Source organism: Argiope bruennichi, chromosome 10, assembly GCF_947563725.1.
Source record: "Argiope bruennichi chromosome 10, qqArgBrue1.1, whole genome shotgun sequence".
In the NCBI taxonomy this organism is placed as follows: domain Eukaryota; kingdom Metazoa; phylum Arthropoda; class Arachnida; order Araneae; family Araneidae; genus Argiope; species Argiope bruennichi.
In genome coordinates, this window is record NC_079160.1 from 85,778,296 (window position 1) to 85,794,856 (window position 16,561).

The 16,561-nt window shown below is 29.1% G+C and overlaps 2 protein-coding genes across 2 annotated transcripts; both read right to left on the reverse strand.

The window, feature by feature from the left end:
• LOC129987629 (zinc finger protein ZFP2-like) lies at positions 1-8,056 on the reverse strand. The gene is given in 4 exon segments (XM_056095589.1): positions 1-1,799; positions 6,947-6,988; positions 7,870-7,906; positions 8,053-8,056. Coding segments are annotated over 4 exon segments (657 nt in total). The 3' UTR covers positions 1-1,225.
• A 6,287-nt stretch (positions 8,057-14,343) lies between these two features.
• On the reverse strand, positions 14,344-16,067 carry LOC129987876 (zinc finger protein 271-like). Its single transcript, XM_056095849.1, has one exon. It carries the CDS (start codon positions 15,403-15,405, stop codon positions 14,386-14,388), a length of 1,020 nt encoding a protein of 339 aa, XP_055951824.1. The 5' UTR covers positions 15,406-16,067; the 3' UTR covers positions 14,344-14,385.
• Between the last annotated feature and the right edge of the window lie 494 nt (positions 16,068-16,561).

Below are 16,561 nucleotides of genomic sequence, written 5' to 3' on the forward strand. Positions count from 1 at the left end.
ATTTCTTGCCAAGAAATCTAGTTTAATAACAGATTCTAGCTGCATACATCTTAATTCCAAAAATGAAAGGAGTGTTTCTGAACTGGAAACTTCAGTCGTTGTCAGACTTAATTGGAGTAATCTTTGAGACTCCTTATCAATTTTATTATTTAACGCATGCAATATTATAGCATTCAAATAAAGGATTAGATTTTTTTAAAGTTCATACATGATTTCTATCAGTATCGATAAATGATCTAATTTGAGTGGGATTTTCATTGTGAAATTTATTAATCGAAAGTATTTCGGATAAGTGTATATGAACTAACGCTCGTTTACTTTGATATCTATTTTCTAAAGCCTTTAACAGAGAATCAAAAGTAACTTCATCACTTTGAATTAAGGTTGAATTTTTTAAGAACTTTTCAGATGTTTAGGTTAGTTTAGTTTTGTTATATTTACGTCCTGTTGTAAAGCAACACTAGGGCTATTTTGGGACGGACCTCGTAATTTCGAACCGTGGTCAGATGACGAGGACGACATCTGAGCTGGCACCTCCCTCTCCACGCCACACCAAACCAGCAGGAGGACGTTTGGCATGACGGATTTAACGTGCAACAGACCCCCTTACACGGTTCTTCGGTGAAATCGGGTCTCGAACCTGAAACCTTACAGCTCATCAGCCAAGACCTTACCACCAGGAAACCGCGGCCCTGAATATTTCAGATATATCAGTTCTTTAGTCTCATCCAATTATGGGTTGTTTCTAATAACATTCATACACTGAGATGCGAAGAGCTCAAATTCTTGAAATTTTCCACTAAATGTAGGCAAAGGTAAGAGAGGTATTTTAATATTTGCTTTTGGAATAGTGTAAATAGTTTCACTTTCGTTTTCACATTTGAAAAGAAATACAAGAAGGCTTACCTACATTTCATCAGAAAATTTCCTTAGTAAGCTCGAAGACATTTTTTAAAATCCACATAATTAACACTTTATTTGATCGAGTCCTCACAGAATATCGTTATGTTAGTGCAAAGTTGTACAGTATCCTTTATGGAGCCATCGGAAGACGAGAATTCCTTAATGAATATTTCAATATTATTAATTTTAGTTTTAAATGCGCCTCTTTGAGCCGTGAGCAACATTTTAAAAAGCTATATCCCCGGCTCGACGGATCAGTTTTATGTTGTGGCGGCGGTAGGTCTAAGTACTGGCGGTATGTATATAATCGTCGATTACATGTCTATGGTTTTTCGTCAGTATGAGTACGTAAATGTACTTTTAAATAAACGTTCTGGGTAAAGGATTTCTTGCAAAACTCGCATGTAAAAGATTTCTCTCCGTCATGCATTACCAAATGTCTTTTGAAACTCTCCTTATCCAAAAAGTGTTTGTTACAAATTTCACATGCATAGGGTTTCTCTCCAGTAATCGTACGTAAATGTTTTTTTAAACTCTCCCGAATTGAAAAGAATTTGTTACCATATTCACATGCATACGGTTTCTCTCCAGTATGCCTACGTAAATGCCTTTTTAAATTCCAATCCTCCGAAAAGCCTTTGTTACAAATATGACATGTATACGGCTTCCCTCCCGTATGCGTACGTAAATGTACTTTTAAATTATAGTTACGTTAAAAGGTTTTCTTGCAAAACTCGCATTTAAACATTTTCTTTTGTTTATGCGTCCGTAAATGTCTTTTGAAATTGGAAATCACAGAAAAGACTTTGTTGCAAGCGTTGAATTCCCTAATTGTATGCGATATTAAATGAATTTTTAAATATGACTGTTGAACAAATGTCGCACGTATATGGTTTCTGTTTAGTATGTACTAGTAATTGTTCTTTTAAATTCGGAAGCTGGGAAAATATCACAACATTTGCATATCGTTTCGCCGCTGGTGGTCAATGAGAAAATCCCGTTTTTAAAACACTTCATTTTGCATATCATAATCATGACGCATGTCTTAAATTGCAGTTTGCCAATAAAATTTTCACGATGAATATAATTTAAATGCCTTTGACGAAATATGACAAAAATGAAGTTTTATTACTCATTAGGCGAATCAAAAGGAAAAACTTTGAATGTAATTTTTGGAAGAATATTGTATAACATGGGTCATAAGAATAAAATTACTCCTTTTTGAATGTGAGTAACAATATTCACACATATAAACTACTAAATAATCAGAATTATAGCGTGATTAAAAATTTCTAAGCAGATGTATTGCGGAATTTATTATTTCATGGTTCTCGTTTCCATTAGGATACGTTGTATGTTGAAGTTGGGACTGCGGGTCTTTCAAAATTCAAGCTTTTCTTGTTCTTGCCACTTTTATTCTGAAAGAAGAGATGATTTATCGACTTTTCTCATTAGCATTTCATCAGGTTCGTGGCAACACAATCTTGCAACCTATAAAAAAATGCCACATTATATTTAGAGCTTCTGAAAACAGCAAAAAATTATCAAATATTTCGTATACATTTATTTTTTGACTACTCATTTGTTTAATTATAAAAAAAATCTGTAGAAGCACATGGTTAATCGGTTTGATTCAGAAATATCAACAGATATTTTGAGAATAACACTGGAGCCACGCTAAACGAGCATAATTTGTTCTTGAATCTTACTCCTAAATGAAAATTTTTTTCCCATAGGAATCTATATAAAATTGAATAATGCGTTCCATTCTGAAAATAAATAAATAAACAGCAACGTAATTTATTATTTATGATACAAGTCATTTTTTTCTTTTAATTTTTTTATAGAAAATTATTTAAAGACTTTTTTTTTTTTTTTTACTTACACTTCAAAATTTAGTAAAAATGATATATAGCATGATCATTAAATGAATCTGTGGCGCACTCATCTATGGCCGGATTAGAATAATGCTTCCGGTATGGTACTATTAAACTTCTCATGCTTTCAACATTTAAATAATTTTGCTGGCAGGTTGTTGTTCTGTTGAATCTATTATTTCCTCATCTCCAAATCAAATCTCCTCTGGGTTTTTGCTGCAACACAGAATGCCTTCTTAAAAATTTTTGGCTATTTCTTTCACCAGCTGAATCGATGTCATTGCTATTCGTCTCAAATCCAATAATCTTAGAAGACTCAAAATTTCACCGATTAAGGCTCCTCAGGTACGTGCTCAAACCTCTTGGAGTCGCATTTGACAAGAATATCTGGACAAAATCACCTCCATGTAGACAGAAAAAAACATGGAAAGATTATTCTTAAATCGATAATTTGAATTATTCTGTTGAATAACTGATAAAAAAAATGAATTGAAATTTGACTATCCGTTTTAATTAACTAAGAACATTAATTTGAAACACATCAATAAAATTAAAACTTAAGGAAAATAGCTTTCAGAACATTTAAATAACTATTTAAGACATTACAAATATTTATGTACAAGAAATTAATGACTAATTCTTCAATAATAGCACACTTTCCCTTCTTTATTAGATTTTTTTTTCTCACTACACTGCTCATTTAAATGGGAAAATGTGATTTTTCAATAAAATATTAATTAACCATAAACGGAAAAAAATTTAGAAGACTATTTGTATACAGAAAACTTTCAAATAAAAAATACTGCGAATTAAAACTGTTTGTGTTGTAAAATGTCAATATTTCACTATTTTAAAATTCATGAACTCGAAGGAAGTACTGTTCATATTCTTGTGCTTCAACAACATTTTTTGACATTTTAAAAGAAAATGTGCCTCTAAGTTTGACACAAAACAATAAATTTGGCAAAAACAAAACAGAATTCTGCTATTAGAAGAAAGGAAAACTGTTGTTTTACACAGTCAAAAATAAATAAATAAAATATCAAACATGATTTAGTTTTGGAAACAGGAAGGAAGAACAGGCTTAGCAGTGAGACATACCAATGGAAATAATATTAATCAACAGCCTGATTTCCCATAAACTTGTGAATCAGAAATTTTATTTTCCTTTCTTCTTCTCCACATTTTCAAGTCTTATGTAAATATAAAAAAAAAAAACAACAACTCGCACTTTTAAGGAAAAAAATATTAATGTAGAGAGAATTAGAAAAGTTATAAACTTTTAAAAATTATATATTAAAAGTATCAAAGTGAAATTTTTTTGATATATTTATTTCATAATTTTTAAAAACAACATACATTTTTTATTGTTTCATTTTTACTATCTCATGCACAATGAAAAAAAGTATTGTAATTGTCATAATATTCGAACTCCAAATTTTGGTGAATTACCATCTTTTAGAATTTTGCTGTGTTCAATAAATGCATTTTTGGAAAATGTCCATCGGTCTCTGAATGTCATCACTCAAAAATGTTTTATTACAAATGAATTTTGGTATAGGGTCTTTGCATCGAATTTGCATATTTCTGTCACATTTGGAGCACAGTCCATCCAGAGGAATTCTGTCTATACAACTGTTTGAGTATAGGATAACAAGTTAACGACAACATAATGAGATTTATACAGATAAAGGAGGGATTTAACATCAATTGTGTATACATTTATCAAATTTTCAGAAAAATTCAATTCGTGGTGAACCATCGCTCAGTCTGGACATTCAGAGTCATGTAAACTTTATAACAATCTCTTGAATAATACATTTATTTGAGAGTATGCAAGAAAGATTTGAATAGATTACACCCGCAGGTTTGTTGTTATTTACATAAAATTATGACTCGTTCTGATATTGGTGTGAAAATATATTTCAATAGAAAATAATAATAATAATTTAAAAGGTTTAAATAACAAGGACCCAAGATCAGATTTCAAAAAAAAAATGCATTAATTTTTTCCAGATATAGTTGGGATTTCATTTTCATAAAGATTCTTACAACTTAGATAGGGGGAAAAAGGGGGGGGATCTACAGAATTCTTCAAAGTTTTTACCCTTTTGTAACGCTAACTAGAGCACATGTTCTGCCTGCTTCATCTACTCTTGCCTTAAAAGAATTGCATTCTAACCATTCCGATAAGATTAAATGCAACTGCATTCCACTAATATTATTTTGCTACAATGTTTTCATTTCTAATTTCTTCTTAATGAAATGAGTGCTGAAGATTTTTCAATTAATTTCAACGTTAATTTTAGCAGACGATGGTTTTAGAATTACTTTAATTAATTTTAAACTATTTTATTGAAGTTTGAAACATTAGTTAACATGTGTTTGGAATGATTCCCCTTATATTATCTGATTACCTTTTTAGTCAGAATAAATATTTAAAATTCCAGTAAGGAAATTATAAAGGAAAGAAAAAAAAATGTATATATCATTCTGATATTTGTATTAAGATATTTTTATATATAGTATACAATTACTCATTTTTATAGGAAGAGAACTGAAATCGTCAAAATCACTTTCTGATTTTGTCAATTATCCGTTATCTTACAGACTTCCTCAAAGGCAAAAATAATTTTTAGAAAGAGATAACTCTACCTGAACTAGAAATCTCAAAAGTGCTGTGCTCAAGATAGATGAAATTTGACATGGGGCCTTGGAATAGACTACTTATTATCTTCCAAGGCAAAATCTAAAATAAGATTTCAATCGTATTTTGGTGAAACTTTGTCGACGGAAAATCTGTTTATCTACCCATGGTAATGCTGACAAGATTATTCTAAAATGCAGAATTACAGGGTTGAAATTAAAAAATGATTCTTTCACAATCTAAATTTCAATTTATCGATTCAGTCTGTCCGCCTATAAACTTTTAAATATGAAAACCTGATGTTTGAAAAATCACATTTAAACTACAGTAAATATTTAAATGTGACATGAAATATTGATAGCAGATTGTTAACAAAATTATTTTTACTTTCATAATTTTTTTACTTCTTCATCATTTGCTTTCTGCTATATAACTTTGATCAATAACTCAAAAAAAATCATTCTTACATGAAATATCCAACGAATCAATCATACCTGAAAAATAAAGTGACTGTTAATTCATTAAAAATATTTTTATTATGAATTAATTGTTTCTTTAAAGAAAAGATTTTATTTATATAACAAATATTAATCATTATGTGAATAATAGAGCTGAAAATAATTTACATTTCGAAAAGTATATAACTTACTCAATAAATGATAAGGCGAATGCTTCTTTCACATAAAGCTTTTAAGAGCAATCTTTTCAGTAATGTATCAGAGAGAAACAAATATGGAATAAAAAATATTAATAATAACATTTGAATTGACAAAAACATGCTCATCCATAGAAAATTCAATAATGTCAGGGTTTGTCAAATTAACAAGTATTAAAAGATAACTAAGAAAAAATATACAGAGGCGGCGGTAGCAGGGGGCAATTGCCATCCGTCGGCGAGAAATTCAGAGTTTCGTCGGCAAAAGTGTTCACCATTTCATTATGGTTGTAGAGAGTTGAACATTATCGAATATGATTATTTAAAATAATCCTTAAATTTAATATATTGTAAACAATTGAAATATCCAAGTAATGGTTAAAGTGTTTTGGCAATATCTGGCGAAATCGATTGGGAAGTAGGTCAATAATATACCGTTTTTTGCGGACAATTTTTGATAGACCGATCTAAGAACTGAATGCAATGGATGTCGAAGACGTTAAGTTCGCAGATTTTCAGACATCTGATTCAAATGTCTTTCATTAAGATTATCATTTATACTATTTTTGGCAATATAACCTATAAGATAACGAGTGAATAAGATATCGAAAAAGTGATATTTTCATTTTGCTAGCAATTTTTGGTCGGTCAAATGAACTCAATGCGGTGAGTGCCGAAGATGTTAAATCTGTAGATTTTCAGACATTTGATTGAAATGTCGTTCACTTAGCTTATAATTTGCACAAGATTTGGCAATATATCCGACAAATGAATAAGATACCGCATTCTGCCAATAACTTTAGGGCGGCCGAATATGAAGTAAATGTGATGAATGTCGAAGAATATATCCACAGATTTCCAGACATTTGATTCAAATGTCGTTCATGAAGTTTTTAATTTGAGTTACTTTTCGCAATATAACCCACAAACCGACATGTGAATAAGAAATAATACATGCCTCATTTTGTCAAAAAATTTTGATCGGTTTACTAAGAATTCAATGCGAATGGATGTCGACGAATCCAAATTCTCAGTCATTTTATTGAAATGTCATAATGTTCATTCAGCATATAATTTATACTATGTTTAGCAGAATAATCAATGATACGACGTCACATTTTTTCCGAACAATCTTTATCCTTTGGCTAAAATTTTGTTATAAATTATGGAAAAAGAAATTGTCTTCATCGGGCACTTCGATTACCTTAATAGAGAAGTTGGTGCTTTTATATAAGATAGACGATAGAGTTGTAGTCGAACGATAGAGTGGTTTTCCATAATTCATATTCAAGCTCTAAAATTAATCGTCATCTTATTCTTATAATTGTTACTTCCTCAGAAACGAATTGATAAATTTATTTATTCATTTCACTATGAGAATTGCCAGACTAAAATCTAGTTAATAATCAAAACTAAATTTAAAAAAAAAAGTTTTTTTTTTTACACTCTTGTGAGTATGCATGCTAAGAAGAGTTATTTTGCTGTAGCCAAACTGTGCCAATTCATTATAAATCACTGGAGTAAGTAAATTGTATAACTGTAAATTAAATTCATTTCACAGTAAAATATTTATTTTCTTTTCAATCTAATTTATCAGGCAACAATTATTAAAATAAAGAAATATTACCGACTGCAGTTGACGACAAAAAAAAAATATTTTTGGTGTGGTAGCTTCTTAGCTACACTAAAAGAGTTTATCCAAGTATGCACTAATTTTTTAAAAAATAAATTACTACCTAAATGCTTCAGACTCTGCATTCAATATTATGACTATGTGGTCAGAGAACATATCATTTATATTATTATATACCTTTCTTTCAATTACTATTCACGGCAAAAAGTATCTAATTTCAGATGCTTCTAAATTTTTAATCGACTTTGAATAAAGATGTTTTGATATAAAGATGATTAAAATAGTTATTCTTAGAGTATTCATAAATAACACATTAACCCTTGACACACGAATTTACTCATCTTATTTCCTAATTAGATGGCAGATCTTATTTGTGACAATTATTGTTATCTTAATCCCCAGAAAAACATAAGGGCATTTGAAGTAATGATGCGTTTTCAAGTGATTTTTGCGTTTTAAATTACTCAATACTTTCACTTAATTGCAGATTTAAAATTAAAAATAAAATAATTCTATACCCGATTGAGACTCGCCGTTGTATATGAAGGGGTTAAGAAAAACCAATGCATGCAACTGAGGGGATGAAACTCACCTTTTGGTAGGAATATTAACTTGCAATAACTACGAATTAAGAAAGTACTTAAGGATAAGAACGCATGCCTAAAAATATAGATAGGGGTATACATGTTCAAGATCTAATTTTTATTCTTTCAAATAAAATACAATGGTTTTTTTTAAAGCCTAAATAAATATAGAAAAATAAATACAAGAGCGAACTAAAGTTTAATAAGTATGTTTTTCATAAGAATATTTTTCATATCTTACATAAAATAGTAAGTTTGTACATATATTTACAAAGTATTTTCTCCTCTCTTCTTAAAAACTACACATTGTATCTTTTCTGCATTCTATATTGTTCGTGTCCGAACTATAGTAAATTTTTGTAAAGTACGCGCACTTATTCTCTTGGGATTCGAAACACATCTTAATTCTTGCTCGTTGTTGCAATCCTTACTTAACTAATATTTTAGGTAGGGGACTAAGCAGAGAATTCGGTTTTTGACGAAAAGATCCAATATTTTTTATTTATTATTCAGTATTTCTAAAACAGTTTCTTTTATAAAACTTTTGTTTCCAAAATTCATTTTATATAGTTTCTGATATAAAATAGTAAAAATATGCATTTGTTCATTTAGCATGACACGTCATTCTGCTGTAATATGTGTTTATATCTATATTCAGCAATCTAGAATGGAATGTGACAATATTTTTTTCTAAAATTAGATCGCAGAGAAATTAAATCTCCAGAGTCTCATAAAAAAATAGACTCAAATATTCACAATTTTTTGATGGTTAGTAAAAGAAACTGAGAACATTTTTTTTATATATAAATACCTTTATAAAGCTTTAACAATGAAAAACATGATCATCATCTAAATAAAAAAAGAAGTTAAATAATATTTAATTTTCTTTAATTAAATGTCAAATAAATTATCATGAGTTATTTTGCAGCCAATTTAGAGATATTGTGCTTGCTCCCCTGTCGGATTTGTCTTGCCCGCCCGTCCGCATATCTCTGCCACCACCTTTGAAAATATACAGAACAAATATTTATACTTTTTCTCTGTCTCTAAACAAATTCTTTTAAGTAGCTTCACACAAATATATCAAGACAACTGTTTCAAGAAGACAAGTTCCTTTGAATTGTTCTAGAATTTCTTCCAAATTATTTAATATTGTATATATTTCAATATTTTCAATGCCTTAAAGTATTCTACATATTTACAATGTGCTCTACTTAAGGAATATCACCAACTAGCAAAATAAAAAGTAAACAAAGAAAATTAACAAGGAAATAGAAAAGTCCAATGCCAAATCAATAATTTAAAGAAGTCTTTACTTATTGATTAAATGAGCAAGATCAGCAGGATTTTTATATTTCCAATAATATAGACTTTTTTTTAGACATGATGAATACTATCATTCTTTAATTCTATTTCCCTGATAAGCTTTCACGAATATATTGTTGTTAACACAAAACATTACACTAATTTGAGAAGCACAATTCATTTACTTTCTTCAAAAGAATTCTTGGCACAGAACTTCTGCGTGATCCAGAAATTTCAGTTTTCTTTGAATATGACTGTTCAACATAAAAATTTGTTTTTCGCTCTCTTATCACGAAAATTTTTTATTGGATCTTAAAAAATTAGATAAGGCAGATGTAATTTCACAAATTATTTTGAAATAAATTTAAATAACAGTTTTTAATGGTAATTTAAATGAAGGAATTTACTTTTTTAAATTTATACACATCTGGGCATTTATCACATTGATGAAATTTAAAATGTTTTAATTTCATGAAAACATTATGACAGTAAATAGCAACCTTTTCATAGCCATTACATTAGTCCATGCTTTGATCATGAATACAAGAAATGAGATAGTATAAATAATTTGAGCACTGTTTAGTTAATGAATGATTTAATTTAATATGAATAACTCATGGCTCGCATATTATCAATTAAATCTATAGTGCTTCTATTTATTTATGTATTGAAAAATGTGTTACTTGAATTAAAACTTGAACAAACTTAAAAAAACAAACTACATACAGTGAAGTGTAATAATAGTACCTTATAAAATCAACATATTGATTTTTTTTTTTTTTTTTTTTTTTTTTACAACTGAAAACAGCTGTATGAATTTCTACCAACGAATCTCGAAATCTTCATCAGTAATTAATAAGTACATAAACTATTTTGTTATATTTCATTATTACAAACTAAGTTCTAACTTTTTGATACTACGGAATACTAACTTTCTGTTTTCTAACAACATATGTAAATTTTTCACAAAACTTTTTTTTTAATGGCAAGCATTGTTTGTCATTAAGTCTGTGAATTCAGTTTGGAATATAATTAGTTGTTTTGACTCGGATCTCGACTTTCGTTTTGGAATCAGTTTATTTTTGCACAACACAAGACATAGTTTCCAGATTCCATTTACAAAATGAGGCTAGAAACTGATCAGAGTATTTACAGATGAAGTAGACTGAAATTGATGAAATGATCTGCAAATCAGAGATGAAATAACGTAATATGAAAGTTCCTATTTTAAAGCTAACACAACCTATTCTACTTAAATCAGTAATCTGGATCGCCAGATTCCAAGCATGAAAGAGATGCAATGCAAACTCTAAAATGAAAATAAACAGGAAATACAACTAATTTAGAATGGCAACACAGGATATATTGAGAAGATTCAACTGAAAGTTACAAAATCCTCAATTTTATTATTTATTATATAAATAGAACTAGTTTTCCAGAGATAAAAAAATTAATCATCTCTATTGCTGAACAAAAATTAATTATAGACAGCAAGTCGCATAATGGGAATACAAAACAAATAATACAATATGAATGAAATATGCAATTTTCAAAAATCAAACTGTATTAAAAAAATAGAACAGCTGAACACAGCTTTCACAAATGGACAACTGGTATGAAATAAGAATGGCTTGACTACCCATAAAAGTCATCTAATTTATTTAAAAATATTATGTAGGTTACCCACTCCTTGGAACTGGCCTGTGTATCTTGTTACTCATTGAAAGAATGAACAAATTCAAGAGACTGAATCATACACCTTCACAGATGAAGATATTTACAAGCGAGCTAAATAAAGAAACAGTATGAAGTAGTATACAGCAATATTTCAGAACATAAAGCAGCACTTATTTCAATGGCACAATCATTTGAAACATATACAACTTTACATTTTAACTATACCAAGTAAAGTAATGATAAAAAGAAACGTCTTGAAATTCATAATTAAGATTTCAACAATGCCACTTAAATTAGTGATAATGATAAAAAGAAAATAAGTTTACAAATTCAAATTTCAGATTTTCATAGCAGACATTTATCATAATCTGTGCAGTCTCCAGAGAATTTATTAACCAAAAACAGCTTGATGTTAATTAAGTTTTATGATAGTGAAAGAAATACAGACAGTGTGGAAACTATAAATAATAAATGTGAGCACAAAATGTTCTACTTTCTGTCAATTTATCATCTTCGAATGTATTGACATTGGAATTACATTACAAGTAAGTTTAAATACAGTGATGTGATGAAATGTTTACAAATAGTTATGAAATATATGGAAGGCTGAAAAAAAAAAAAAAAAAAAAAACATTATATTTCTTAAATATGATATCAACATTTCTTCAAATTCATTGGAATTCAAAATATTACGACAAATTTTGAATTCGCTATATATGGAGCGAAACCAAGGTTAATCCAATATAAACTTTCCGCAATGATGCATGCGTTGAAAAGGGAGATTCCGAATCCAAGAAAACAAATGTATAGGACCATTAAGCTTAAAAAATAACCTTGTAATCAAGTAAGAATGGAAATAAATAGTAATCAAAATAAGATTTTAAAAAAATTTATAGGCAGCTTATAAAAAAAATTATCCTTATATATAATAGTTTTATCTAATATTTATAGGGTAATATGTCATGTCAAATATTCATTATTTTCCCAAAATCTTCCTAAAGAACGTTAAATTGAATCTTTCTATAGTTCTATAATAAATAACACGCTCAAATATCACATGCACAATTAAACACAAAACTATCATTATATTATTTTCATTTTATTAATCTAAATTTAAAATTTTATATTCGAAATTTCAGGAAACCCTTACAAAAACAATTCGATATAAAATGCTTTAATATAAAGTGGAGATTTGAATTTAAGACATGACAAATTTAAGACATGCATATCTGCAAGGTTTCAAAGTATGATATTGGGGAAACTGAAAGGCTATGAAATGAGTTATCGTATCGTCTTGCTGTTGTTCGTCTTTTGGGATGTGCTTCTAATGAAAATTTAAATCGGTATCGTTTAAATTTTCAACTTGTATTTATAATTTCGGATGAACAAGATTATAAGTTGTTTTGTTTTCTTCAATAGCCCTGCGAAGTTGAAATATTCATTTCAGAAAAACAATTACCCGAATAATAACAATGAATATGCATCATACGCTTTGCAATAAAAAAAAAAGTTCTAGAAGAGATAATTTCAACATATTTCAGTAAAAGAATAACCCTTTTTGGTCCCTTTTTAAAACATTAACTTACTATAAAACCATTATTATAAGTCTTTCGGTTTAAGATGAGGTGAAGTTCTCCCATAAACAAACGCTTTATTGAAAATCAGAGGTATATAATTCATTCATTTTCTATGATGTGCTCTGGAAAAAGTTTCTTGAAAGAAATGGACTGAGAATATATTATACTAGCCGCCTTTGGCGACCAGCCGGTTCGCCAATCTTAATGTTCGTTACAATTTTAATAATTAAATATTTTATGCAAATCCAACTTTAATAGATTCTTCAGCAAAATATTTTAAAACTTCAAATTTTGATAGTCATATAATTCACTCATAATATTATAAAGGCCTTCAGTCATAGAGTGGTATGTATCTCTCTAATTTTCTGTTACCCCTCGTAGAATTTATGCTTTAAATTAAAGTGTAAAGGATTAATCTGCAATTAATATAATAATATTTTTTTACTGAAACAAAGCATTTTTTTAATAATATGATTACTGATAATAGAGTCACTGAGCGTTTAAACTTTATGGGCACTAAAGAATATCTTTCTTAATTTATGTAATATCTCAAGAATTTGTCAACAAAATTTTCTCAGATTCATCATGAACGGATCGATTCATTAACAATGTTTCATTTTAAATGCATCAAACACTAAGAAAATAAAATGAATCGTTTAAAATAATCGGTCGAAAACAGGTTTAAAAAAACTACTTAAAAAACGATGTACTTAAAACTATAAGCATATATAAAAAAATTTATAACTAACATAAATACAATTTAATTACAAAAGCATGCAACTAACCTAAAAATAATTTAAATCATTGAAAACAGGTTAAAAAAAACCACTTAAAAAACGATGTACTTAAAACTATAAGCATATACAAAAAATATATAACTAACATAAATACAATTTACTTACAAAAGCATACAACTAACCTAAAAGTAATTTAAATCGTCCATTGATAATGGTTGTCATGACAACAATCAGAACAATGCGCATGCGTGAATTTTCTTCGCCAGTTAGGTAACGGAAATGCGTGAATTTTTCTACGCCAGTTGGGGTAACGCTATGCAGATTATACATTTTTAATTTCCTTTATTCTGTGTTATTTTAATTCAAAAGTACTTCAGAATGAATCTGAAACATGGATTAATTAACAATGTTTAATTTTAAATTCATAAAACATTAAGAAAATAAACAGAATCGTTTAAAATAATCCGCCGAAAAATATTAACCCTAGCCTCATTACTGTTGGGAGAAAAAAGAAACGGAAGCCTTACTCATTTGGCGATGGGGAAAATGGAAGATTTTTTTTTGGCGGAAAAGTTGGCGGTGGGGAAATTTTTTTGGCGGGAAAGTTAGTTTTTAATTAATAATTAAAATTCTAATTAAAATTTCAAAAAAAGGGACCCCAGGTGCACATTCCCGACCTCTAAGGTATACATGTACCAAATTTGATAGCTGTATGTCAAATGACCTGGCCTGTAGAGCGCCAACACACACATTGAACTTTATTATAAGTATAGATTATATTGCAGAAGTCTCATGCGTCTGGTTTCTCTTTCGTATGCGTTCGTAAATGTCTTATTAAATACGTCTTATCCGAAAAGGGTTTGTTACAATTTTCACATGCATACGGTTTCTCTCCAGTATGCGTACGTAAATGTCTGTTGCAACTACTCTTATCCGAAAAGAGTTTGTTACAAAATTCACATGCGTGCGGTTTCTCTCCCGTATGCGTACGTAAATGCTTTTTTAAACTCTTCCTATCTGAAAAGAGTTTGTTACAAAATTCACATGCATATGGTTTCTCTCCCGTATGCGTACGTAAATGTGTTATTAAACTCTTCCTATCTGAAAAAAGTTTGTTACAAAATTCACATGCATATGGTTTCTCTCCAGTATGCGCACGTAAATGTCTCTTGCAGCTACTTCTATCCGAAAATGGTTTGTTACAAAATTCACATCTATAAGGTTTCTCTGCTGTATGTGTACGTAAATGTATTTTTAAACTGCCCTTTTCTGAAAAAAGCTTGTTACAAAATTCACATGCATACTGTTTCTCTCCAGTATGCGTACGTAAATGTTTTTTTAAACTCCCATTGTCTGCAAAGAGTTTGTTACAAAATTCACATGCATACGATTTCTCCCCAGTATGGGTACGGATATGTCTTTTTAAATTCGAATCATCCGAAAAGCCTTTGTTACAAATATCACATACATACGGTTTCTCTCCTGTATGTGTACGCAAATGTCTTTTCAAACTCACCTTATGTGAAAAGGGTATGTTACAAAATTCACATGCATACGGTTTCTCTCCAGTATGAGTACGTAAATGTACTTTTAATTGCCTGTTTTCGGAAAAGGCTTTATTGCAAAACTCGCAGGTAAACTGTTTTTCTAGTGTATGCGTCAATAAATGTCTTTTGAAATTCCCCTTTTCCGAAAATGGTTTATTACAAAATTCACAAGCATACCGTTTTTCACCCGTATGCAGTACTAAATGTACCTTAAAATTACTGTTTTGTGAAAAGGCTATCTTGCAAAATTCGCATTTAAACATTTTCTTTTGTTTGTGTCCGTAAATGTCTTTTGAAATTGGAAATCACAGAAAGGACTTGGTTCCAAAAGTTGCAAGCGTTGGATTCCCCAATTGTATGCTATATTATCAATTTTTAAATATGACTGTTGAAAAAAAATGCTTTACTACAAATGTCACACGTATGTGGTTTCTGTTTAGTATGCACCAGTAATCGTTTCTTTAAATTCGGAAGCTAGGAAAATATCACAACATTTGCATATCGTTTCCCCTCTGGTGGTCAATGAGAAAATCCCGTTTTTAAAACACTTCGTTCTGCATATAATGAGCATGAGGCATCTCTAAAATTGCAGTTTGCAATAAAATTTTCACGATGAATATAATTTAAATGACCATATATGACAAAAATGAAGTTCTTTTTTTCTGATTAGGCGAATCAAAAGGAAAAACTTTGAATGTCACTTTTGAAAGAATACTGTATAAATGGGTCATAAGAATAAAATTACTCTTTTTTGTATGTGAGTAACAATATTCACACATATAAACTAATAAATAATCAAAATTATAGCGCGATAAAAAATTTCGAAGCAGATGTATTGCGGAATTTATTATTTCATGGTTCTCGATTCCATCCAGATATGTTGTATGTTGAAGTTGGGATTGTGGGTCTTTAATAAGTGAACCTTTTTTATTATTGCCACATTTTTTCCGAAAGAAGAGATGACTTATTGACTTTTCTTCTTAGCATTTCATCAGGTTCATGGTAACAACATCTTGGAACCTATAAAAAAATGCCTCATTATATTTAGAGCTTCTGAAAACAGCAAAAAATAATTAAATATTTCGTATACATTTATTTATTAACCAGTCATTCGTTTAATTATAAAAAAGAATCTGTAGAAATACATGGCTATTTGGTTTGATTCAAATATATCAACAGATATTTTGAAAGATGAATAACACTGGAGCCTTGCTAAACGAGCATAATTTGTTCTTGAATCTTACTCCTAAATGAAACAATTTTTTTCCATAGGAATCTATATAAAATTAAATAATGGGTTCCATTCTGAAAAAAAAAAAAAAAAAAAATCAATATCAACGTAATTTATTATTCAAGAAACGTGTCTTTTTTTTTTTTTAAGAAAATTATTTAAACACTTTTTTTTACGTGTACTTCAAA